This window comes from Mya arenaria, chromosome 14 (assembly GCF_026914265.1).
Source record: "Mya arenaria isolate MELC-2E11 chromosome 14, ASM2691426v1".
NCBI lineage: Eukaryota > Metazoa > Mollusca > Bivalvia > Myida > Myidae > Mya > Mya arenaria.
Window position 1 is genome coordinate 34,171,674 of NC_069135.1, and position 24,847 is coordinate 34,196,520.

Consider the following 24,847-nt stretch of genomic DNA (forward strand, 5'->3'; position numbering starts at 1 on the left):
AAGTTACGTTTTTACAACCAATTTAACTGTGGTATAAAATTGTCTATATATATCTAATAACACAAACATAATATGCATCTGAAGAGATGAAGCACTATAACATTCATGTGAGACAATTTAAGTGAAAACCATCATAAGAACCACAAATGTTGATGACAGAAAATATGATTCTTGTTTTTCATACACCAATCATAATAGGCATTCACTAAGATACTTTCTTTTCTTCAGTTGATTATAGAAGTGCAAGAAAAATGTTATACAGACAAAACTGGCTATGTCTAAGTCGTTGGACTGTCAGTCCAACTGTCCAGACTGGACAGTCTATGGACTGTAGAAAATACTTTGAGATAACGAACATTTGATATAACCGAAATAAAAAAAGTGTATAAATAAAATAATCGAAAAAAAAAATCGAAACAAATTTGAAATAACCAGATTATCGGGATAAAAGGTTTTGACATAGTGTGTTTTAGCTTTACATGCAAGGGGATTTTTTTTACAATGCAGGGGCTTTGCGCATTACTGTTGTAATGTCTTCTTTTTCCAAATTGATTTACATTTATCTTGCGATAAGTCCGCAATTTTGTTCAGTATGTTTTTTGCTAATTTCAGCAGAACAACTGTCAGTACTTAACAAATTTTGGAATTTTTTCACTGATTTCAAATGACTATCAGACTGGTAGAATTTCACGTTTTTAGATACTCAATCTTATTGGTGGGGAGTAAAAATTACAAAAACTGAAATTTAACTTTGATCTTTGATGTTTTGAAATCAGCTGTATTGCTGACAGATGACCATTGGATATCACTCAAACGCTGTCCAAAATATTCTCATGAAACTTTGTATATGTGCTCCTCATGAATATATACCTGTTTGGGCGAAGGCCTTTTTTAACTCTTGCTTAAACAATTCTTGATTTATGCCCCATGTCCAAACGAGAAAGTAGATCTGTTAACAGCAATTTTGTTTTTAGGATTTAAAAATGGATAAAAAAATGCATTTATCCTCAGAGGCCATGAAAATACAGTAGATCTATTTAACGCCATTTAATGCATTAATTTATCCTCAGAAGCCTTAAGGCTTAGTGTTGCTTATGTAGGTATATATAGGTCTTGACTGGTATTCAATATTGGTCTTAATTGGATCTAAGAACGATGTATCTAATCTGATTACTTGTTATAAATAACTGACCAATAGCGTGAATGAAGTCAATGATCTATGACCCTAAGATTGACTAAAGTTGCATATTGAATATCACCTCTGATTTAATGATTAATAGCATTATTTATTATTCCAGTCTTGATATTCAAACATAAGGGAAAGCCATCTGCAAGAGATTGTTCGTGCCTGCCTCTCATTTCACAGAAATTACAGTAGCCATCCTCATCACTGTAAATTAATAGCTCCATCAGTTATAGGATACCAAATGGTCTGAAAGCTATATGTATTGATATTTCATAGAAAGCAGGAATATAAATGGAGGGTGCATAATGTTTTGGGTGGATATATGTGTTTCTCATGTGAGGCTAGTGTGAAAAAAATATCAACATATAGACGGAAGGAATTTATAAAGTTCTAAAAATGGTGGACCTTAATTTTAAGCAGGTACGGTTTGAACTGATTGTATTTAAATGCATTGTGAAAAGAAAACAAAAGTAAAATGTATAATAAACACGGAAATGCAGTATTTTAAAAAAAATCATACACATGATTTATATACAATTATGTCTGCCTATGTAACTGTGGTATTATTATGGTAATATTTAGTGCATGCCGAGCCCTATAATGTAATTTGTATAACGATGAGTAACAAGTACCTTTTGTATTGCGACATAACTGCTTTAGTACTATATAAACTTACACAGATATCTTATAAAGCTTTAATCATATTGAATGCATGTATATACTTTAGATTTGCATGGATACTTATTATATATTTGTTGCTTATATTTCTTTGCATCATTATAGCATGATTTGTATGGTATGATTTGATTTTATATAACAGTATATGTGAGCATTTTGATTTACAATTTGTATTAAAGTGATTTGATTTTTATGGTATGATTTGATTTTATGTAACAATACATGAGCATTTTGATTTACCATTTGTAAAATTATTTGTACAAGATTATAATTTCATGTTGTTTTTTTAGTCTTTTAATATGATATTTAGCTCAGATGAAAATTTGAATGAAGTGTTGAGGTAAAGTGTCATGGTGTCATAGCTTTAGGGTTATTGTCATAGGTGTTGACAGCATGGCTCACTTGCAAAACTTAACCTTGACCATTCTAGATATTGAAATGAAGCTTGGTACACAAGTTGCCAGAGGCAATACGAACAACAAGGCCCATAACTCTGGCTATAATGATTAATCCAGTTAAGTTATTAGGACCTAGCCTGACATAATCATGCAAAAACTGCATGATCTTTGACCATAATTAAACAAAAAAATGGTCAACGATATTGACATAAAACACAGTACAAATGTCCCACCCAGCTTGTCAAGTTGTGCCCCTTGGTCAACGAACAAAAAGCAGACAAGTATGGCAATCTGTTCTCTTGTTATAAGTAATTAACCAGTGAATATTATAAGCAACCCTTTTCACCAGTAAACATGATTGTCATAATTCAATGCATAGATTGTCATTATATCAAAAGCAATGTTTTGTTCATTATTCCATATATATATAATGATCGTACGTTTCGTTTCATGTAGGAAGAGGATGAGAAACCTCGCGACAAGCTTCATCAGATCGCGTACGAACTGTTGACCACTGAGAGAGCGTACGTGTCACGGCTCCATCTCCTAGATCAGGTATATTTTACACATATAATATATGCGGTCATGTGTAGATCATGGGTATATATATATAAGCATCTTTGCGGGGAACTGAACCATGCAGGCTGCATACTTACTGCTGTGCTTTTTGGCCAAAACTTCACAAAGCTTCCCAAAAGCTGTGCTTGTTTGGCCAAAAATACGAAGGTCACCTTTGCAAATGCTTTGTTTGACCAATACCGCATCATTTTGCGGCACTTTTAGCTAAGCTTGAACGACGCTTTAGTGAAACTTTTAAGCACAGGGACCACCAAAAAAATTGCATGTGTTTACCCTTCACCTCTCAGGCCTGAGGTAGTTATGTATCATTAATGTAGCTTTAGCACTAGAGTGCTTAATATTTGAAGGATTTTCTCTCCTGAAACAGTTCCTATGGACAGACTCGGCAATGTCCTACTATGGCATGCAACAACCAACTGGCCAAGCCTCTGTGTAATGCTGACCATAATTAAATAAAGATTTACAGAGAATGACGGTATACTTGAATCACATCAAACTCTACTCTCAGACTGACTTTTAAAGTGAGTCAGATCGAACTCTTAAGTTTTCTGTGGTTATAATATCACAAGGTTTAAATAGAGCCCTTGATGAACTTTTGAATTTAATTAGAGCCAATAAAAGCTGAGCTATTTTTGGCATGCACCTGTGGTGTTCATGTTTTGTATACTAGACTTTGGTATGTACTGTATTTAAATTGCAACCATATGCTGCATCATGCTACATTTGAGTAAATTAAGATTAGTGTCTTAATCTGCAAAAGTTCAGCAGATTTCAGTGTATGCAGACTTATTGTTAGCTGTTTTATTTCTGGCACCATGCCCCCAAACCTACCCCCCCCCCCCCACCGCCCAATACGCCTAAAATGCACCATTTTGGAATAGAAATTGTTAACATTTTCTTGGGGGAGGACCAAACCCCCCTATCAACACTTTAAACCAAATAAATTTCGTTTCTGAGAGAGGGGGGCAAGTAAAAAGCCCCTAAGGTACGCCTCCACTTAGTTCTAATCCTGGATCCGCCCCTGGAGATTACCAGGTATGTTCATGATTGTGGTGGACTTCTCTTTTTAAATCGGCCTACATATATATATATTTTGAAAATTCTTTTCATAAATTCCTTCCTAATCCTACCATTTAGAAAACCTAAGTGCATTCCCTGTGTGTATCGCTTATTGAAAGCAATAAAAAGTTGGAAACATTAGACTTCTATACGAAAATCAATGTACACATACTGAGACTGCTTAAGTTGATGTAAAAATTTCAAGACATGATGAGAAAAGCAGACAAAAGAATGCACTACCCTTGTAGCAAAATGAAAAAGTTTGCCGGGAATCCGGAGGAGGATAGGAATTTTTATAATTTCTGCTTGGTATGTTTTGATGGGCGGGACCTAGGATAAAGATTGGTCACATCGACCAAGGGTTGATGTTAGCATACTCTTTGAATTCTTGTTGGGATGTTATGGATGGTTGTTTACGATTTTTTTGTTTGTCTGTCGAATAGCTTTTTGTAATGCCGTGCACAGCTGAAAGCATAGCTAAAAGAATAGATAACAACAAGCTAAAAGCATATCTTAAAGCACTGATAAAAGCATAGTGGTATTGGTCCAAAAAAGTGCTGTTTGTATGGATTAAAAACAGCTTTTGAAAAAAGAATCCCAAAAAAGCTTAGCTATACAGTTATAGCTTTTGTGTGCATTTACATCACTTGCATCCAGAAAACTGTTTGATGTCGGTTTACAATGGCAGAACATTTATAGCAAGACCCGCCATTCTAGCTATAAACTGACTTGAAGAGTTATGGTACTTGGTTGGCTGAAATTGGTTTCCATATTTATGGGGAGTCAGGGTTGGAATTCAATAATCAACTGAAGTCAATCTTACGGTCATACATCATTGACTTCATTCACTCTATTGGTCAGTTATTTTTAACAAGTTATCTGATTTAAGCTACATCGTTCTTAGATTAAATTAAGACACTATTGAATATCTGCCCAGATCTTATTGCAACCTGAGCCTTGTGGTGCTTTAGCAAGTTACATCCCTGTTTCAATGTTGTATTCAATAACCGTATGCATTATGTTCCTGTATTAAAGTATTTTCTAAAAATAAGAGAAATAAGAGAAATTGTTAAGTACATTTAAATAGAAGATTGGGAGCTATCTTCTTAGGCGCTGAAGATCATTCTTTAATATTATTTCATGAGTTAGTAGAAAAGCTTAACACACTTGTTTTTTCAAGCACCTGCTCAATTGTGTTCTATGTTTATTTGCCTAGCCCTACATGCACAACATGTGAGATTATTATGTTTTTTATTTATTTCTCATGCTGCAATAATTTCTGGAAACAATAATATGTTTGCATTTTTATATATATATGAATTGGGGGACATAACAATTGCTTAGTTTGATTATATAATGTTTACTGTCTGACAGTTTGATGCCAATATTTCTGCTAGTGATGTAGCTGTCTATTGTTTATTCCGAAAAAAATTGCCAGACTTTGCGCCCAGCCAGACCAAACATGACTGATATATGGCACCCCAGTCAGACAAGAGGTAATTTGTCTGTCAGAGTCCAGTTATTGAAGCCAGCCCGGCTGATTAGTTCTGTTCAGGAGCTTTCTCAGAGGCCAGTGATAAACAATTTAAGATTCTCATTCAGATTGCTTAAAAAACAATGGAAATATAATGGGTATAGCAGGATAGTCTAGATGGGTTGATTTTATTTTTCATTTCTATTTAAATTAAAATATATGTCTAGCAATTGGCAACATTTCGTGATTTGTAACCACTTTTCCCCAGGGCATACATGCCATATCCTCATGTGGGGGTTAAAATCCCCCAGAATTTTGATCATTCCCTTGGTCTCCCGACAGAGATAAAAATCCCTTGGAATTTAAAAAAAAAGAGTATTTAAAAAAAAAAAAAATTATGGGAATTTTTCAACAGGCAATAATGACAAAGTGAAACCATCGTATGTTAGTGAAACTGAATGTAAACAAACGAACTCAACAAGGGAGAAAATGACTTTATAAATTACAATGAATATTTTGTAAAATATTTGATTAGCCAATTAGCCAAGTCAGGAAACTATTACAAGAAGAGATTAATTTATTTGTAATTATGATCAAAGGCAAAGAAATATTACTATTTGGGGAATGAATGAAATTAATTATATTATTTATTCCATTCTCTTACTGTCTTACTGTCTGTAAGAAATCATTGCTGATAATAAGCAGATTTTTTTAATTGACTTTGAAGGAAGGAATTTTAAGCCAATTAATAAATTGTCTCAAAGACATATTTTTCCTATGACATATATTGTTCAGCAAGTGCATAACAGTTTGACATGAAGGTGACTCATAAGAATATGATGATATATAAAATACATCTGTGTGTACAACAAGGTAAAAAAATTCATAGCAATGAATATATGTGCATTTTTCATACTTGCCTCTAAAATTATTTTGATATTTTGCCAACATAGACATGCTCAAAAAATCCCCTTGAATACCAAAATCCCCCTGAATACCAAAATCCCCCTGAATACCAAAATCCCCCTGAATTTTTAGCCTTCGTGAACAAATCCCCTGGAATGGTCTCCAGAAATGAAGCATTTATGCCAGGGTGAAAATTTTGGGCAGGAGTATATGCATGGGGATGAGAATCGTATAATAATTCTCTGACTAAAAGTGGCCAGCTGTTGATGCTTCTGAGGTGAATGAATTCAGCATTGTTATCATATCCATTTACCTAATGAAATAAGTGATATTTACATATTGTGGCTGGAATAATACTAAGTGTTTTCTTTTCTTAAACCATATGGTATAGCAGCATCAATAGCTTTCCGCCAATATCTACTAGACATCAGGACATCATTCAGTAATGACCTTAAAATTATAATATTTATATACTACTATGGTCATAATGAATTTGAGATCAACTATTCGAAGAATACCGAGGCTTAATACTATTGCCCCAGCATAAGCTACTCAACGGCGCCTGGTTAAGTTATAGGGCAAGTTGGCATTTTCACTTATAACTCCAATACACTTCATGCGTTTGGGGCCTCTAGGGTCAAAGTCAAGGTTACTGTTACTGAAAATATAAAATGGTTGTTACTGAATAACTTTAGTCAAAGTTGACATATTGTGACCAAATTTGGTAAATAGAAAGAGTTTATAGAGACCTTTCATGGATTGCATTTGGGGCACCTTGGGTTAAGGTCACTGTTACCAAAAATGGTAGAAACCCGCATAACTTAAGTTAGGGTTGACATATCTTGACTAAACTTGGTACTTAGAAAGAGTTTATGGAGACCTTTCATTAGAATGTGTTTGGGGTCAAGGTTACTGTTACTAAAAATAAAAAGACAGTTAAAACTGAATCTCACAATGAAGGTTGAAGTGTTAATCATGTTTGGTTGCATTTCTCTTTTTACTGCTTTGACAGGCAGTCATATTACATCATTATTGTACTTATTTCTTAGACAAAACAGCATATTGTCGAGCATGCTCTCCTAGGACAGCTCTTGTTCACCTTTAATTTTTTAGCATTTTGAAAAAAGGCAAAGCTGAGCCTATGTGAGGGGTTTGCCACATTCCACCCAAAACTGCTGCTAGTCAATGAGGATCAAACCTCAAACCAGTTTTTGGTGTATTAAGCAAGGAAATCAATCTGAGATATTCTTTTAGTCATATTGGAGAAAAAGAGTCCAGGTATTTAACTGTAATAACCTTGATATCAATGATGTTGTGATGAAACTTTTATAGTTGCATAGATACTAACATTACACATGGTAAACAATGACAATACACACATATTTAGTAAGTCCAATAACTCTGGTTTTGATTTTAATTTCCAGGTGTTCCATGCAAGAGTGATGTCTGAAAATCAGAAGTCGCTGTTCATGCCAAATGAGGCAATTAGCCAGATTTTCTCCAAAATCACACCCATATACTGCTTCCATAAGGAACACCTTCTACCACAGCTGGAAGACAGGATGAAACACTGGTGAGTAGGGGTCAGGGTCAGTCATCAGGGGTCAAAGTTTAACGTCAAGGTCATATAATTCATGCTTATCTAGTTAGAGGATTTAGAATTTCTAAATTTTCACACCAATATACTGTTCCTGTTCCTAAAGAGGTCATGCAAATTTGTAATTTGAAATATCACGATTTTCTCGCAAATCATGTTGCATATTCTTCTTCTGAAAAGAAGCTACAAAAGCTGGAATATCATGAAGGACAAAAAAAACTTTGTGAGTCAAATGGATGGTTATGCATTAGTGGTTCCAAATATTGTAAGATAAATCTCAAGGTCAGATATTTCAAGCCAAAAATCAAAAGGTCATCAGCCAAACCTCAAAAAACACACCCACATTCTTCTGCCTGAAAGCTCCTTTTTAACAAACATATGCATTTGAATGATGTTGAGGAATAGTGTAATACAGTAAGATATCTTCTGAATCTACCAGGCCCACCAGTATGTCCAGAGTATAGGAAGAAAATTGATTTGGGATAAAACTAATGTAAGTGTCAATATGACTGGATGGTCTAGATATGACATATGGCCAAGATATGTCTGCACTTCCTCATTTTTGTGATAAATCGAGATCAAATATCTTTCCTGTCTAAGCATGTATGGATTCTACATGTTTATCACATGATGCTTTGCATCTTGAACAGAATGGTAAAAATATAGGAGTGTAGAAAACTTTCTCAGTTTCCTTTTTTATTTTTTTAAATAAGCTTTTCTTTTTTTTCGGGGAAAAAAGTAACTGTTGTAGCCCCTGTGGTTGATGTAGTTGGTAGTGATATCATTGTTAGCACCATTCAAAACCCTTAATGTTAGTGAACACTCATTAAAAAACTCATGATATTCACATAGTTCAACGTAATGGCTGTCAATGAGTCTTTCGACGTTATTTTTACTATGGCTGACACGAGACAGGGATACATAAGAAATGTCAAAACAGCAAAAAATTATCCCTGATTGCTCTTTATTGTAGCTATAAATTCACATCAAACTCTGTACACAGTCATGTTACTTTTTTGACAATATGCATAATAACATGTAGCAAGGAGGATAACTCTTGGTTTGATAAATAACTATGGTTTCAGTGTGCCCTGAATGATTGATTGAGAAAAAACTATGCTGTATTAACTTTGTGAGTTTTAGTTCATTTATAAATTCATACAACAGGATGGAAACGCATGAATGCACTTAAACCGCAACCATTTTATAATGTAATGCTATAGTACCTAATATAAAAAGGATGTTTCGGATTTTTCCTCAACTCAATATATGCTGTAAAAACATTTTGTCTCTCCAGAAAAAAAGGAAAATTGTGCACACAGATGGATGGATAGATCCATCATAACATAGTAGATAGAATCTTTTGGGGATATTTTTTTTACCAAAGCCGAGTAATTACAATTACTTGTAGCTGGGATCTTCACCTATTGGAATACATCTTTATGGACTGACAGATACACTGCATTATAGGTAAAAGGTCATTATTTGAGATGTGTATGATTGCTCCAAAACAAAGGTCAGATAACTTAACCAAACCTTTCAACAAAAGCACAAGATTAACGTTATCGCCATTTATAATTTGGCGTTGCATGGATTCAGGCATTATGAGCGGCAAAGTAGTCGCCCACCAGGCGCATGAAAGTGGGGACATTGGGCTTTCTAGCAACTTGGGCGAAGCTAAGGTTAAGCATGGGGTCCTGCAATGCCTCTTCATTGCTAGGATTTTCACCACCACACCCATTTATAATGGCAGTCTCACTAAGTATTGCTTCAATTACATTTGAGGTGTTTTATGAAATACCTTTACCTCCATCCTTTCTCTTATTTTTTGACAGCACTCTTATAAAGTAACAAAATGAATTGTTTGATTTAACATGTAGTTTTTCCCATAGATCAAGTGCATTGAAAGTTGGTGACATAATGGCCAAGCTGGCCTTATTTCTTCTGTTGTACACAGAGGCAGGGACATATAAGCATGTCTGTTGAGAACTTCAACAAAGCCTTTGATACTTATCAAACCATTCTTGATTTTACAGGCAGAGTATACAGAGAGTGGGTGACGTAATGGCCAAACTAGCTCCATTCCTGCTGCTATACACGGAGTGCGTAAAGAATTACGACAAAGCTCTCGCCACTATAGCCAAGTGGACGGCACAGTCACAGAAGTTCGCAAGTCTTCTGCAGGAAATACAGGTGATTTCTTACATTACAAATGGTTTTATATCACTTTATATTATTAATAACCCTTACATTGGAATTTTTGACTTGTATGTTTTGGGAAGAAAAAATATAGGTATCGTCATCATTGACTCCATGCTTGCCGTTGTCATGGAAAAACTTAAATGGTGCCTATTTTTCAGGCAAAGGCTATTCAGTTACATGCCCTGCTTTGGGGCTTTGGTATTTTACAATGGTTAGGTGATATGTATAAGTATGACTATGCATATAGTTTAATAAATGGTACTGATGAATGAAAAATGTGGTATGCATGTTTATAACATAATTCACATAGGTAGAACAGTACCCATTATTCTGACTATCATACTAAAAAAGTTACATTACCGCAATGATTTGACTTGATAAACGGAGAAAAAAAGGACATGTATTCAACAAATACCCCTTTTTCTGTGTTCTTCTTTTGTATTTGTATGATAAGGATTATTATTCAGTGTCAGGCTAGAGTCATTCAAATGGAAACTATTTTCTATGGTAAGTGCATTAAAAATTTTGCACTACAAAACTGTGATGGCTTACTTTAACCATTATATATTTTACACCGATTGTGAAGGAAGCTATGATAGCTTATATTAAGTCATTCTCGTTGGCACGATGTTGCGCGAGAGTGTGGTCTTGTGTTGTGGGGGAAACTGGAGAACCCGGAGAAAACCCACTTGTCCGGCTTGGTGACCACTAACCAAATTCACATGCGCCCGGGCTGGGAATCGAACCTGGGTAGCCTTGGTGAGAAGCGAGTGCGCTGATTAAACCACTGTGCCAACCGGACAACCAGTTGATGGCTTAAGGATGCCAGGGCCCGAGCTAAAAGCTTGAGTGATCTGAGGCCTTGAACGACCCTAGTTTCTATTTAAGTCTGTTATGAAATGTTTTTATTTTTATTTTTTGTCATACTGATTGTTTACTTCGGCACCGATTATGTATTGCATTGTGGAAATCACTCATATGTTAAAATGCTGTTTATTACTAAATGTGAAAATGTATAAAGAAAAACCAATAAATTACAATAATTGTTATTTCAGATGTTGCCCGATTGTGCCGCCCTGACTCTACAGCACCACATGTTAGAGCCCATACAGAGGGTACCCAGATATGAACTACTACTTAAACGTAAGAACAGCCTTATATCGCCTAGTGCTCACTGAATTTGCCCCTCCAGATTGCGAGAGTAAACAAGCTTCCCTCTCTGACATCGCCCATCATTGGATGCCTCATGCAGTACTCAATAATCCTGGGTTTGGGATATTGGACTTGCAAACTCTGATTATGTGTTGACAAAAAAGCATTCCGACATTCAGCTAAAGGTGCTTAAAAACCCTTTTTTGCATGATGCAAAACTTTGTCAGTAAATTATCAATGTTTACGCTCACTGAAGATGTGCAATGACAGTAACTGTGGATGGCAATGACGATAATTGCCCTGTTAGTGTCTCCTCAGAAGTATCTAAACCTACAATAACAAAGGTAGACTGACGGATGTCCCTTCACCATGCAATTATTTGAAACTATGCAAGACTTTGCTGGCAGTACATTGCTTTGGGGAAATACATGCCAAGGAAGCTTAGAGTGCTTAAATCTATGAAACTATTAGTTCTTTCCAAAAGAGCTCAGTATCATCTGGGCCTTTTTGTATCTGTGACTGTCTTTCCTGCTTTGTTGTCTGTCAGCAGTACCAATAGACCTTATTTGGAATAAGGGGCATGATAATGCTGCTGTTTTTCAAGTTTTCTTATATAAATTATCTTTATTCTTAAATTTGAATAATTTATGCATATTTTACTTATGCTTATTGCTAGAAAAGTTCCGAAACTGAAAAATATATTTTGCCTATTCTTATTAGAACTGTATTAAGCGAGTTATGATGAATGCTGTTTGTTCTTGCAGAATATATAAAGCACCTTGGTCCAGATGCTGAAGACAGAAAAGATGCTCAAAGTAAGTTTTAACCCTAATTAGGCTGCTGATGGCGATTTTGAAGGCTTTGCAAACAGCTTGGAACCAGACCAGACACCGAGTAACTCGGCGCCTGGTCAGGTTCCAAGCTGTTTGCCACTCAGTCAATATATCCCCAAAGTTTTAAGTAAATTGAAAGAAATTTAGAATAAACCAGACAACATTTTTGAGCAGACGACAATTTACCTAGCATTCAAAGGGTATAATTATGTTCTATAATCTGTCATAGTTGCATGTTTTAACCTTGACTATTGTAATTATTTTATTTCTTAAAAAGTTAATTAAGTACCTCTAAGGGCATATTTTATTATGATAATTATAATTATAACGTTGTGATTTTGACTGTTTTCAGAAGCCCTTGACCTCGTAACTCAGGCTGCCTGTCATTCCAACACTGTAATGAAGAAACTGGTCAGTACATATTTGTCTTAGTTCAGAGGTGACCATTTAGGATCATCCCATTCCTTCAATATCTTAAAGTTGCACTCTCACAGATGGACCGTTTTGACAACTTTTTATATATTTTTTGTCTTAGAATGAGCCAATTTTTGCGTAAATGTCTGAGAACCAGTAATATTACACTGCTGACAAAGGATCAGATCGCAGTTACTTATATTTACATTCGAAAATTAATGTTTTTAGGCACAAAACTTCAATTTTCAAACATAAATGTAAAAAGAAACCTCGTAACGATCTGATATTTTGTCACCAATCCTATACCACTAGTTTCCAGATTTTACACAAAGATTGGTTCATTCCAACGCAAAAAATAAAAGAAGCTGTCAAAACAGTCTATCTGTGAGAGTGCAGCTTTAAAGCCTAGTACATAATGATTGCCTATCTGCAACTTCATTGGCTGAAAATATAGACTGTATTCTAATCATGTTAATGACACATTAACTACACAAAATTTTGACAATGTTTGAACATCAATATGGATTAACTATTTTATTGCATATTTTTTTTATTGTATTATTATAATAGCTGGACATTAGTATGGACATAACCAAGATCACATTGACAATTTGTGAATTCTCCGATGTTTTCAATACCAGGACAAGTTCCACAAGCTCTTGACAATAATCCCCAAGTTGAACGGCGAGGGGACAAGTGATCTAGTCAATCCAACACGGGAACTGATCAAGGAGGGTGCCATCACAAAAATATCCGCCCGCAGTGGAGAAAAACAGGCCAGATATATCTTTTTGGTGAGTGTGCAATTGCTTTGTATCATAATATTTGAGTGATTACTCTGGTACATATTGATTGATTGTTTTTATTAGAAGGATGTAAGAGTGTCAATATTCGAGTCAGTGTTTATGTTGTCAGCCATAAGGTCACCCACTGATATTGACATGAAACTTGGTACACATATTATAAAGAACAATTAAATATATATGAAAAAAGCCACTATACTTTAGACTCATTTTTAGCTCGACTATTCATAGAATAAGGAGAGCTATACTACTCACCCTGGCGTCGGCGGGGGCGTTGGCGTCACACCTTGGTTAAGGTTTTGCATGAAAGCATTATCTCAGTAAATACATCATTTATTGCATTGAAACTTTGCATATATGTATTCCCAACTTTCTCACCTACTAAATTAGTGAAGTTAGATAACACTTATTTGCATTTAATGCAAAATAATTGCCCTTTATTATTTGACTTAGAAATTCTGGTTAAGGTTTTGCTTGTAACCACATTTAAGTCAATATCTCAGCAAATACATCATGTATTGCATTGAAACTTTATACACAGGCCCCCAACCATTCAACTTTCTTAATTAATCAAGTAAGATAATTTTATCTTGCATATTATATAATTTTTGCCCCTTTATTATGTGACTTAGAAATTCTGGTTAAGGTTATGCATGTTAGCACACATAGGTTAATATCTCAGCAACTACTTGATGTATTGCATTGAGACTTTATATAATGGTACTCAACCACCCAACCTTCTTAATTAATCAAGTTAGATAACTCTATCTTGCATATGATTTAAATTTTGCCCCTTTATTATTCGACTCAGAAATTCTGGTCAAGGTTTTGCATGTAAGCACATATAGGTTAATATCGCACCAACTACTTGATTTATTGAATTGAGACTTAATACAGTGATCCATGCAAGTTTCGCCAAAACTTTTCAATCCTTACACTGAAAAGCGGCGGAATAGTCCAGCGCGCTGTCTCTGTGACAGCTCTTGTTTTATATAAGATAGTTTAAACATTATATATTATATACAGTAATTGTGAAGAGAGTTATGATGACTTATACTAAGTCACTCTCTTTGGCTTGATGTTGCATGAGAGTGTGGTCGTGTGTTGTGAGGGGAAACTGGAGTACCCGGAGGAAACCCACTTGTCCAGCTTGGTGACAACTAACCAAACTCGCATGCACCCAGGCCTGGAATCGAACCCTTGTTGCCATGGTGAGAAGCGAGTGCACTAACCACTCCGCTAACCAGACAACCTGATAATTATAATGATTATCGGTGATAATAAGTTAATCTCTTCCTTGATAATACACCAAAATGTTCAGTTTGGTTGTTACATTGCAGTACTCGTGTTCATTGTTTGTGGAATCTTCCTATTCCAGTTCAACGACCTACTACTAGTGTGTTCAGAGCAGATGTTGGGCTCGTACAGAATCCGATCTCGACTGAGCGTGGACGGGATGGAGGTGAACCCGGGGGAAAATATCACTATCTCAGGAACCTTCTGTGTCAAGTGTATTGAGAAAAGCATCGAGTTTCTGGACGAGTAAGACATCTTACAAACTCTATCATTTTTAACTTTAAAAATTATTCAAAACTCTTGCAACAAGACATGATTTTTCTTAGGAGTAAAAAAATACATTTGGTTCGGATTTCCTGACAGTACCTTCTAAATAGGCGCCGACTCAACTGTTTTCATAGTCAGTTGGTAAATAAAATAATAAAAATCTTATATAAAGTCTTATAAAAAAAGCCTGCCTACACTACCTGTTTTTGAAAAGGTTTTACCCATAACCAAATTAATTTGTTTTGGCCCTTATGGTAGCAATAACAACGTAAAAAAAAATAATTTCATGCGGTATATTGAAGTGATATATCATTTTAAAGGTTACGTCATTACAAACTCAAATATGCACATGTTTTTAAAATCCACCAATTTTTGACAGAATTATGGCCCTTTTAATTTTACATTTTTATCAATTTTTCTGCCAAGATAGGTCAAATTCAAAACTTCGGAATTTAAATGAAATAAATAATGTAAAACAACACATTTTGCTTTAGTGAAAGAAGTAAACAAATTATGATAAAGTGTTATCTAAATTTTGCAGTAAAAGTTTACAGGATTGGTACATTGTACCTAAATAAGCTAATATATTATTTCTTTTATTTAAGATCCAACAATGGAAATGGTTCAGACTGGTTTTCGGTATGTATAATAGTCAGCTACTCAATGTTCAAAATAAAACCAAATTAATTTCTTTTATGCCTTTTGGTGAAATAACAATGGTGAAAATATAACTTTTATTTTAATTGTAATTAACTTCCCTTTGACTTGTATTGTCAATATTTTTCCAATGATCTTTAGGCAAGCACATATTATAATCAGAGATATTTGTGTCTTATTGCAGGTGTTCCAGCAAGTGATCTCCGACTACCAAAAAAAGTCCCGACTGAATCGTCTCAGATCTACAGAGAGTGCCTCGGAGAGTGAGTTTTCAGGGAGTGGCCAGTTTGACAAGGTACTTATATATAACTGCGTTGATTATACTGTTTTGGGTATAGCTAGATGTAGAGAGAGTAAGTTAACAGGGTGGTTTGAAAGAAGTTATGCCTAATGATGATGAAATTCCATGGTACTATAATAATGAGTACTGTACTGTTTGGGGAATAGCTAGATGGAGTTATAAATACTAAGATAATGTAATGGTTCAGGCTTAGATGATGATCCACAGACAGTGAGCTTACAGAGAACGGTCAGTATGATGCGGTGTTACTGAGCTTACTGTAGCTAGAGCAATATATGAAAGGCTAGATCTCAGATCCATACAGAGAGTCTGCCTCTAAGAGTGAGCTTACATAAGTGGCCAGTGTGACAAGGTAATACTGGTGGTAGCTAGATGAATAGTTCGGGCTTAGACCCACAGAGAGTATGCCTTGGAGAGTAAGCTTTTAGGGAGTGGCCAATTTGCCAGGTACTTACATGCATGTTCTAGCACGCCGGATAGGCATTTCCAGTGAATTCAGCCGCGCTGGAAAACTCCATCTGGCATCCCCCCATGCCAGATGAGTCACGCGCTGTGACGTAATAATTTCAATTTCTTTTATAATACACTTTATGTAATCATAATTATGAGATTTAAATAGAAAAGTTCCATTAACATTAACTTTACAAAAATACACTTTGAAAAACGAAACAAAATAACCCTTAAAAGACGTGATACTGAAGGAACTTCTTGACGTATGCAGTGAATATAAATTACTGCGCGTCATGACGTCAGTAAACATCATTGCACGTGCTTTTTGGTGATATGTACAAAAATGTGCTTTTTTATGTATTTTCTCCATAGAAAATCTAATTTATGTATGCTAGAAAAAATATCTATCATGTCTGTCCGTTCTGGATAGAAAAATCCGACCCTCGCCCACACTGCATGGCCGGTAACTAGGCAAGCCTCGTTACCTGGTAACGCAGGTCCCTCGGGTCGGATTTTCTATCCGGAACGGGAACACATGACAGATATTATCAGTATTGTTGTTATCAATCCAATGCACTTCAGATTTTCACAAAACATACTTTAACATCAAGTTTTGGCAAGAGGTGACACTTTTTTTGTTGCTTTGTGTTGAAAACAGAAAAATCTTATTCCAGAGAAATGTTTTTCTTGCACACAGGACGGGTGTTTCCGGTCATGTGACAAGTGCTGGAAAACTTCATCTTACATACCCCATATATCACGCGCAACAATGCGCCACTTCTTATTTCATTTATTGTATGGTTTATGAAAAATATATTATGCCATTTCAATAAAGCGCAATCAAATATATATCTTTGCAAGTCTTTGCAAAATTGAAAATAAATAATCGTAAAAAACGCTATTTTTAGTTATTAAAAATTACTGCGCTCTATGTCGTCAATAAACGACGTCGCACACGCTTTTTGGTGTAATTGTACACGTTTTCAACGTCATTTTTTCCTCAAATTGATAAATTTAGATATGCAAAAAAAATATCAATCATGTTTTTCCGGTCCGGATCGAAAAATCCGACCCTCGGGCACGCTGTGTGGCATACGCACGTGCCCTCTGGTCGGATTTTTCTATCCGTACCGGAAACACATGATAGATACTTATAATGCGTTACCGCAACTGAAAGCAAATACCAACTTTTTTTAGCTTGCTTGTGAATAAAGCTAGCATGACTCTGTTCCTTTAGCTAAAACCATGTCCATTTCTTTTCCAATTATGGGTCTGGTGGGCTCAAAACGATGTCCCTAATTGTTATATTCAAGTATTATATGTTTTGTCCGCAGAGCAAGCTTGGTCAACAGGCACCAGTATGGATTAAGGACGAAGAAGTGACAATGTGTATGTCGTGTACTGAGAAGTTCACCCGCCTACGACGAAGACACCACTGCCGTGCTTGTGGAAAGGTAACTGTCTTTTATATGTTATTTTTTAGCATATTTCTGCTTGACATGCAAATAATTTATTACTTTTCATGTTTTTGATCATGACTGCCGTTATCATTTTCATGATAACTACATAGACCTATAAACAGTTTATAGATTGGTGATAACATTTTATATCAGGGGCATACTTATTTGAAGTATTTGAATGAAGATGACTTCTTTCGAAGGTGTGTTTTCGAAAAATCTATCAAAAACTGTATTTGATTGTGTTTGTCTGAGATTAATTGTATCTTTGAGCGCCCAAAAAGGAAGGCATTCATTTGTTAGATCTAAGTACGTTATATTGGTGTGGGGATCGGGAGTTGTGTCTGGTAAACATCACTACCTCAACTAGTAAAACTTCAATACCAATATCATATACATTGCCATCAAATAGTTTTCTGGTATATTTTTCACAAATTAAGTATAGTGTTACTGAACACGTCAGAAATACATATTTTTCGTTCTCCGGATGTTGGATATGCACATCAGAAATAAATACTTTTCCTCCTCCAGGTGTATTGTGGGAAATCTATGTCAAAATTATATTTTTCCTCCTCCAGGTGTATTGTGGGAAATGTACGTCAGACAGAGCGTACCTGGAGTATGAGAAGATGAGGGACCGGGTGTGTCGACAATGTTTAAATATTCTACAAGGGATGGAAACAGAGAAGAAGAAACAGACTGTCAAGGTTTAAACATTTGATAACTTACCATATTATACTACGTATAGGATGCTAGCATAGATAGAATGCAGGCATAAATTTTGGCGAAAAATGGGTAAAAACCCTTAATATAAAGGATAGGACGCAGCGGAAAATGTGTTTCCTCGAAGCCCTCAAATTTGCCTACGTCGTTGTCTGATGGTGTATCATAAACAGCAATGATATAAACCTTATAGTGTGTGTGAATGTTCTCAAAATGTCAACACCTTCAGCTAGGTATTAAAACACATTGTAAAGTGCGAACAAACAACCTTACCATCACAACAAATAGTTTGTTCTATTGGTAGTTTGTTTTCAAACAATGCCTTCATAGTGATAGCTTACCCACCTGTTCATGTAGAAAAAAAAAAAAAAAAAATACATTTTTAGATTGTTATTGTCATAGCAGTTGTGCTCAGGAATTGACTGCAAAAATCTGTACTCTGGGCTAACTTAATAATTGTTACAGATGTTGCTGCCAAACTTAAGTATATAAAAAACATATTATTATCGCAAACATTTGCTTGTTCCAAGACAAATATAAAAAAGTTGTTATAACGTTCAATCTGTGAGAGGGCAGCTTTGGAGCTGTGGCTTAAATAATTGTTGAGTTATGCCCCTTGATGGTGTCAGAAATATGGATGTCCATTTGCATCAACTTGCAGTTTCTCGTTAACATTTACATGAATATAAGGGAGAGGAAAATCAACACATTAATGTGAGGTATTATGTGAGTGAGTAGGTAGTTGATATTATTAAAGTGAACAATAACAATCAATTATCATTTTAATTTACACTTGAAGAAAATTGGTCTATTGTGTACTAGTTGACATTAAATTCATGTTAAATAACCAAATTTATGGATTTGAGCCCTACATTGACTTCTCAAAAATATACTAGTACCAATTCGAGGGGTGAAAGCGAAAAGGTTCTATCTGCATTTTATAAAATTTTACAGGAGAAGCAAAAAACTATCTCCTTTTGTATATACTGTATACAATTTAACAATACTTTGTAAACTAAAGGCAAATCACCTGTTTTAAATGATACCTGTCTTTATAAATATAAAATATGAAATACAGTAAAGATATTTAAGAAAAATGCACATAGAACTTTTTCGCACTTAAATCTGATTGACCTCTATTAAGTGCGAAAAAGTTCTAAGTGATATTTTTAGTGACAGAAAGGCATTATTTACAAACCTAAGTTAAGTTTTTATGTTCTTCTTTCAGTTAAAATACAGCAAGAAAGAAAGTTGAAGTATATGTCACATAGAACTTTTTCGCACTCAAAAATTGGCTTTTAAACTTTTTTCTTCATTGCGAAAAAGTTCTAAGTGATTATTAAGAGTTCAAAAAAGATCTTTTTGGAATCAAAAAACGCTTTTTAAACCTCATTTCTTTCTAACAAATTTTGAATTGCAAGAAATAAGGATTCAAACAAGTTAGTACTCCAAAAAAGGTTCTTTTTTAAATGTGAGTATTATTTCTGTGAAATGCTACGAAGATTCAACATATGAATTAAGTAGCATTATTTTTTTGCAGGAAATTGATGGGGTTGTTGTTCAAGGATAATAGATGTGTTAAAAATAAAATCAAACTCTCTTGTTTGACACAGATTGCAACTATTCATAATCTTATTAAATGACTGCGGTCTTGCAAGTAAGCCAAAAAGTTAGTAAAAAGTAGTTGTGCTCACTGTTTATTTTAGCACTTATACTTATATAGGAAACAATTTCAGTCCAATAACTGTTGCTTTATAACAATAATTGTCTGATTCAATTCACTATGAACACCAGGTATGAATGTAAAAGTACAGTCACATAGATTTAAAAACAAAACAAGACTAATTGCTATTTAAAGCTGCACTCTCACAGATTGAACGTTTTAACAAAAATATATTTTTTGTCCTGGAACAAGCAATTTTTTGCGTTAAAATCTGCAAACCAGTGATAAAAGACTGCTGACAAAAGATCATATCACAGCTTTTCACATTTCCGTCCCAAAATTGATGCTTTATGCATTTTTATTAAACCGTTAGTAACGGTTTAAGCCATAAAACAATAAATTTGGAATCCTTAAGTGTTTCAAATTATTTGTTGGCCATCTGTTTACTGACCTACCACTACCAGGACAGTAAACACTGGAACAAAACTCTACTGTTTTCCCACATTTCCCATCCCTACCCCACAAATGAATCCATCTACAAATAAATAATATCAAGTAACTCAAGCATAAAAGACTTTCTAACCTTATACAATCAAGAAAATCTACGAAAAGCTTTGCTGTGGTGTTGAATCTAATTATTCTTGATAAATGCAACTCATTTAAAGCTTGATTGTGCAAAATTGTTGTATCACCATAATCATCCATTATTTTCCTTGCTGTCCCATCCCTACTACTCCTATCACCATAATCATTAACTATTTTCCCTGCTGTCACATCCCTACTACTCCTATCACCATAATCATTAACTATTTTCCCTGCTGTCCCATCCCTACTACTCCTATCACCATAATCATTAACTATTTTCCCTGCTGTCACATCCCTACTACTCCTATCACCATAATCATTAACTTTTTTCCCTGCTGTCTCATCCCTACTACTCCTATCACCATAATCATCCACTATTTTCCCTGCTGTCCCATCCCTACTACTCCTATCACCATAATCATCAACTATTTCCCCTGCTGTCTCATCCCTACTACTCCTATCACCATAATCATCAACTATTTCCCCTGCTGTCTCATCCCTACTACTCCTATCACCATAATCATCAACTATTTTCCCTGCTGTCTCATCCTTACTACTCTTATCACCATAATCATCAACTATTTTCCCTGCTGTCACATCCTTACTACTCCTATCACCATAATCATCAACTATTTTCCCTGCTGTCACATCCCTTCTACTCCTATCACCATAATCATCAACTATTTTCCCTGCTGTCTCATCCTTACTACTCCTATCACCATAATCATCAACTATTTTCCCTGCTGTCACACCCCTAATACTCCTATCACCATAATCATCAACTATTTTCCCTGCTGTCTCATCCTTACTACTCCTATCACCATAATCATCAACTATTTTCCCTGCTGTCACATCCCTACTACTCCTATCACCATAATCATCAACTATTTTCCCTGCTGTCACATCCCTACTACTCCTATCACCATAATCATCAACTATTTTCCCTGCTGTCCCATCCCTACTACTCCTATCACCATAATCATCAACTATTTTCCCTGCTGTCTCATCCCTACTACTCCTATCACCATAATCATCAACTATTTTCCCTGCTGTCACATCCCTACTACTCCTATCACCATAATCATCAACTATTTTCCTTGCTGTCTCATCCTTACTACTCCTATCACCATAATCATCAACTATTTTCCCTGCTGTCACACCCCTACTACTCCTATCACCATAATCATCAACTATTTTCCCTGCTGTCTCATCCTTACTACTCCTATCACCATAATCATTAACTATTTTCCCTGCTGTCACATCCCTACTACTCCTATCACCATAATCATCAACTATTTTCCCTGCTGTCACATCCCTACTACTCCTATCACCATAATCATCAACTATTTTCCTTGCTGTCTCATCCTTACTACTCCTATCACCATAATCATCAACTATTTTCCCTGCTGTCACACCCCTACTACTCCTATCACCATAATCATCAACTATTTTCCCTGCTGTCTCATCCTTACTACTCCTATCACCATAATCATTAACTATTTTCCCTGCTGTCACATCCCTACTACTCCTATCACCATAATCATCAACTATTTTCCCTGCTGTCACATCCCTACTACTCCTATCACCATAATCATCAACTATTTTCCCTGCTGTCACATCCCTACTACTCCTATCACCATAATCATCAACTATTTTCCCTGCTGTCACATCCCTACTACTCCTATCACCATAATCATCAACTATTTTCCCTGCTGTCTCATCCTTACTACTCCTATCACCATAATCATCAACTATTTTCCCTGCTGTCACATCACTACTACTCCTATCACCATAATCATCAACGATTTTCCCTGCTGTCACATCCCTACTACTCCCATCACCATAATCATCAACTATTGTCCCTGCTGTCACATCCCTACTACTACTATCACCATAATCATCAACTATTGTCCCTGCTGTCACATCCCTACTACTCCTATCACCATAATCATCAACTATTGTCCCTGCTGTCACATCCCTACTACTCCTATCACCATAATCATCAACTATTGTCCCTGCTGTCACATCCCTACTACTCCTATCACCATAATCATCAACTATTTTCCCTGCTGTCTCATCCCTACTACTCCTATTACCATAATCATCAACTATTTTCCTTGCTGTTACATCCCTACTATGTCAGATCCCTACTTCACCCATCAGCTAACAATTTACTAAACAAATGTCATAAACTTTGGTCAAAGTTATTAAATTGGAGAAGTGACTAAAAAATTATACATCATAAAAAAACACATGGCAATATGTTCAAAATCAAAATTCACCATTCCCCTGGCCATTTTTGTCATGTTAAAATTAGTTTTGTCCTACCTAAAACTGGTATGGTCTAACATATATATATATACAGGATCTTTAAGGAAATACCATTATCTCTGTACCAAATAATTGATATAATATAAAGACATCATGCAAAAAGCATTCATTTACTTTGTTTGTTTTAAAGTTATTTATTGATTTCATTATGTTTCTATATTGTTATAGAAGCAATATTTATTTATAAATTACATTCCATACCTTCTTCTCTTGCATTGTCTTTGAACTCGACTGTAAATTCTTCTACAAACTGTAGATTTTTTTTAAAAGCACTATTTACCAAATATTTACAATATTTCATCATCAAAACATAGTAAGTTGTAAATTCCTCGATGTTTGCACATATTTGAGGACCAATGCCAATCGAGGATTTGTTCTATTTTCTGCAGCTCCATATTATGTAGTTCATATTTGACTATATCACAATTTAAATATGAACATTTATTTTCGTAGAGTGTATTTTGTTGATCTACAAGATGTAGTAAAGTCGTCTATTTTTCAAAGTCCGCTCTGCCCTCTGCAACTGTGTGAAGTGCCTATAATTGACAGTTAAGGGTGCCATTTTCTGGAGGCAGTTAAAGCTTACGTCATGAACTCAAATTTGAAAATAGATGTCTAATCAGCTATCGAATCCTGTTGACAACCATCTAGTGCATAATTAAAATATTTGTGTGACAATATTCAAATACAAATTTCATTTAGGTTTCTTTCTTTAAGATGCTCTTTATATTATACAAGCAATCAAACAGAACTGATTCAGTACCAAAATGTGCAATCCTTTGTTGATGATTATGAATATTAACTTCACAAAGTGTTCCTCGTAAAGTTTTGTACTATGCAAACATACCTAGATAATTCTAATAGTTTAAATATCAACAAGTTGTCGATTATTAACGAAAAGTATAATAAATTTTATGTTTTGGTGCTTTTCCATTTTTGTACAAACATCAATCATTTTTACTTGCTTTTGTAACATATTCACAATGTCACAACAATTGTCCATCACCCGAGACACAAACGGTGGAGCTAGTGGGTCAACTCAATGAGAACACCAAATAAGTTTAGTTCATTTTGGCTGTCTACAGAAAACGGTGCATGCTTTCTCGTGCCTGTAACCTCACTGTGCTCGCTACATTTACTTACACTTAATAAGTGTGACCTTTTATTATTAGTTATTATGACATCATCAGTATGACATCATGAACATAAGTGAACTGCTTGATCAATTATTCCAGGTCCATAACCCAGTCGTCAGTGTGGTGGTGTGCAGATTAGGAATTTTATCCTGTTTCAATAAGATCAGGGTTTGATTTTTTGTGACAATTAATTTTGATCAATTTTGGGCTGAAAAATCCAAGGGTAACCTGACAAAATTTGAATTCACAATGTTTTTATAGAATACTTAAGAATCTTACACAGTGAATTCAAGAAAATTAAGGATAATATTTATTTGATGGAAATTAAAAGCTATCAATAATAAAAAGGGGATTAGTAGCAGTTGAATATTATTATGATATGCGAAATGCAAGAATATTCTTTAGTACATTAGATCTTAACTTTCAATAAAATCATAAATTAGCCATTACTGAATTAATAATAATCAGTTAAAAGTACATTTTGGACAAGAATAGCATTTTAACTCAACTATGAAAGAAATAAACCCACACAAATTGACTTCCTTCTATAACACTGCATGCACTTAGAACCTTTTCGCACTAATTCCTGTGATGACTTTAAAAAGAAAATTAGTGCGAAAAAGTTCTAAGTGATGTTGGAATGTGTATAAAAAGGCAAAACATCTCAAAAAACATAAACCTCAAATCAACTATTGTCACT

At 34.9% G+C, this 24,847-nt stretch overlaps 1 protein-coding gene across 2 annotated transcripts in view; it reads left to right on the top strand.

Moving 5' to 3' along the window:
* LOC128217173 (FYVE, RhoGEF and PH domain-containing protein 4-like) overlaps positions 1-24,847 on the top strand; it is a 69,434-nt gene that overhangs the window by 38,814 nt on the left and 5,773 nt on the right. For both annotated transcript variants that reach the window (XM_052924115.1, XM_052924116.1), the window contains 12 exons: positions 2,719-2,817; positions 7,705-7,853; positions 9,914-10,070; positions 11,135-11,222; positions 11,996-12,046; positions 12,417-12,475; positions 13,120-13,272; positions 14,660-14,823; positions 15,450-15,483; positions 15,686-15,796; positions 17,587-17,706; positions 18,288-18,416. In XM_052924115.1, the coding sequence (XP_052780075.1) occupies positions 2,719-2,817; positions 7,705-7,853; positions 9,914-10,070; positions 11,135-11,222; positions 11,996-12,046; positions 12,417-12,475; positions 13,120-13,272; positions 14,660-14,823; positions 15,450-15,483; positions 15,686-15,796; positions 17,587-17,706; positions 18,288-18,416 (1,314 nt within the window). The remainder of the gene's footprint in view (positions 1-2,718; positions 2,818-7,704; positions 7,854-9,913; positions 10,071-11,134; positions 11,223-11,995; positions 12,047-12,416; positions 12,476-13,119; positions 13,273-14,659; positions 14,824-15,449; positions 15,484-15,685; positions 15,797-17,586; positions 17,707-18,287; positions 18,417-24,847) is intronic.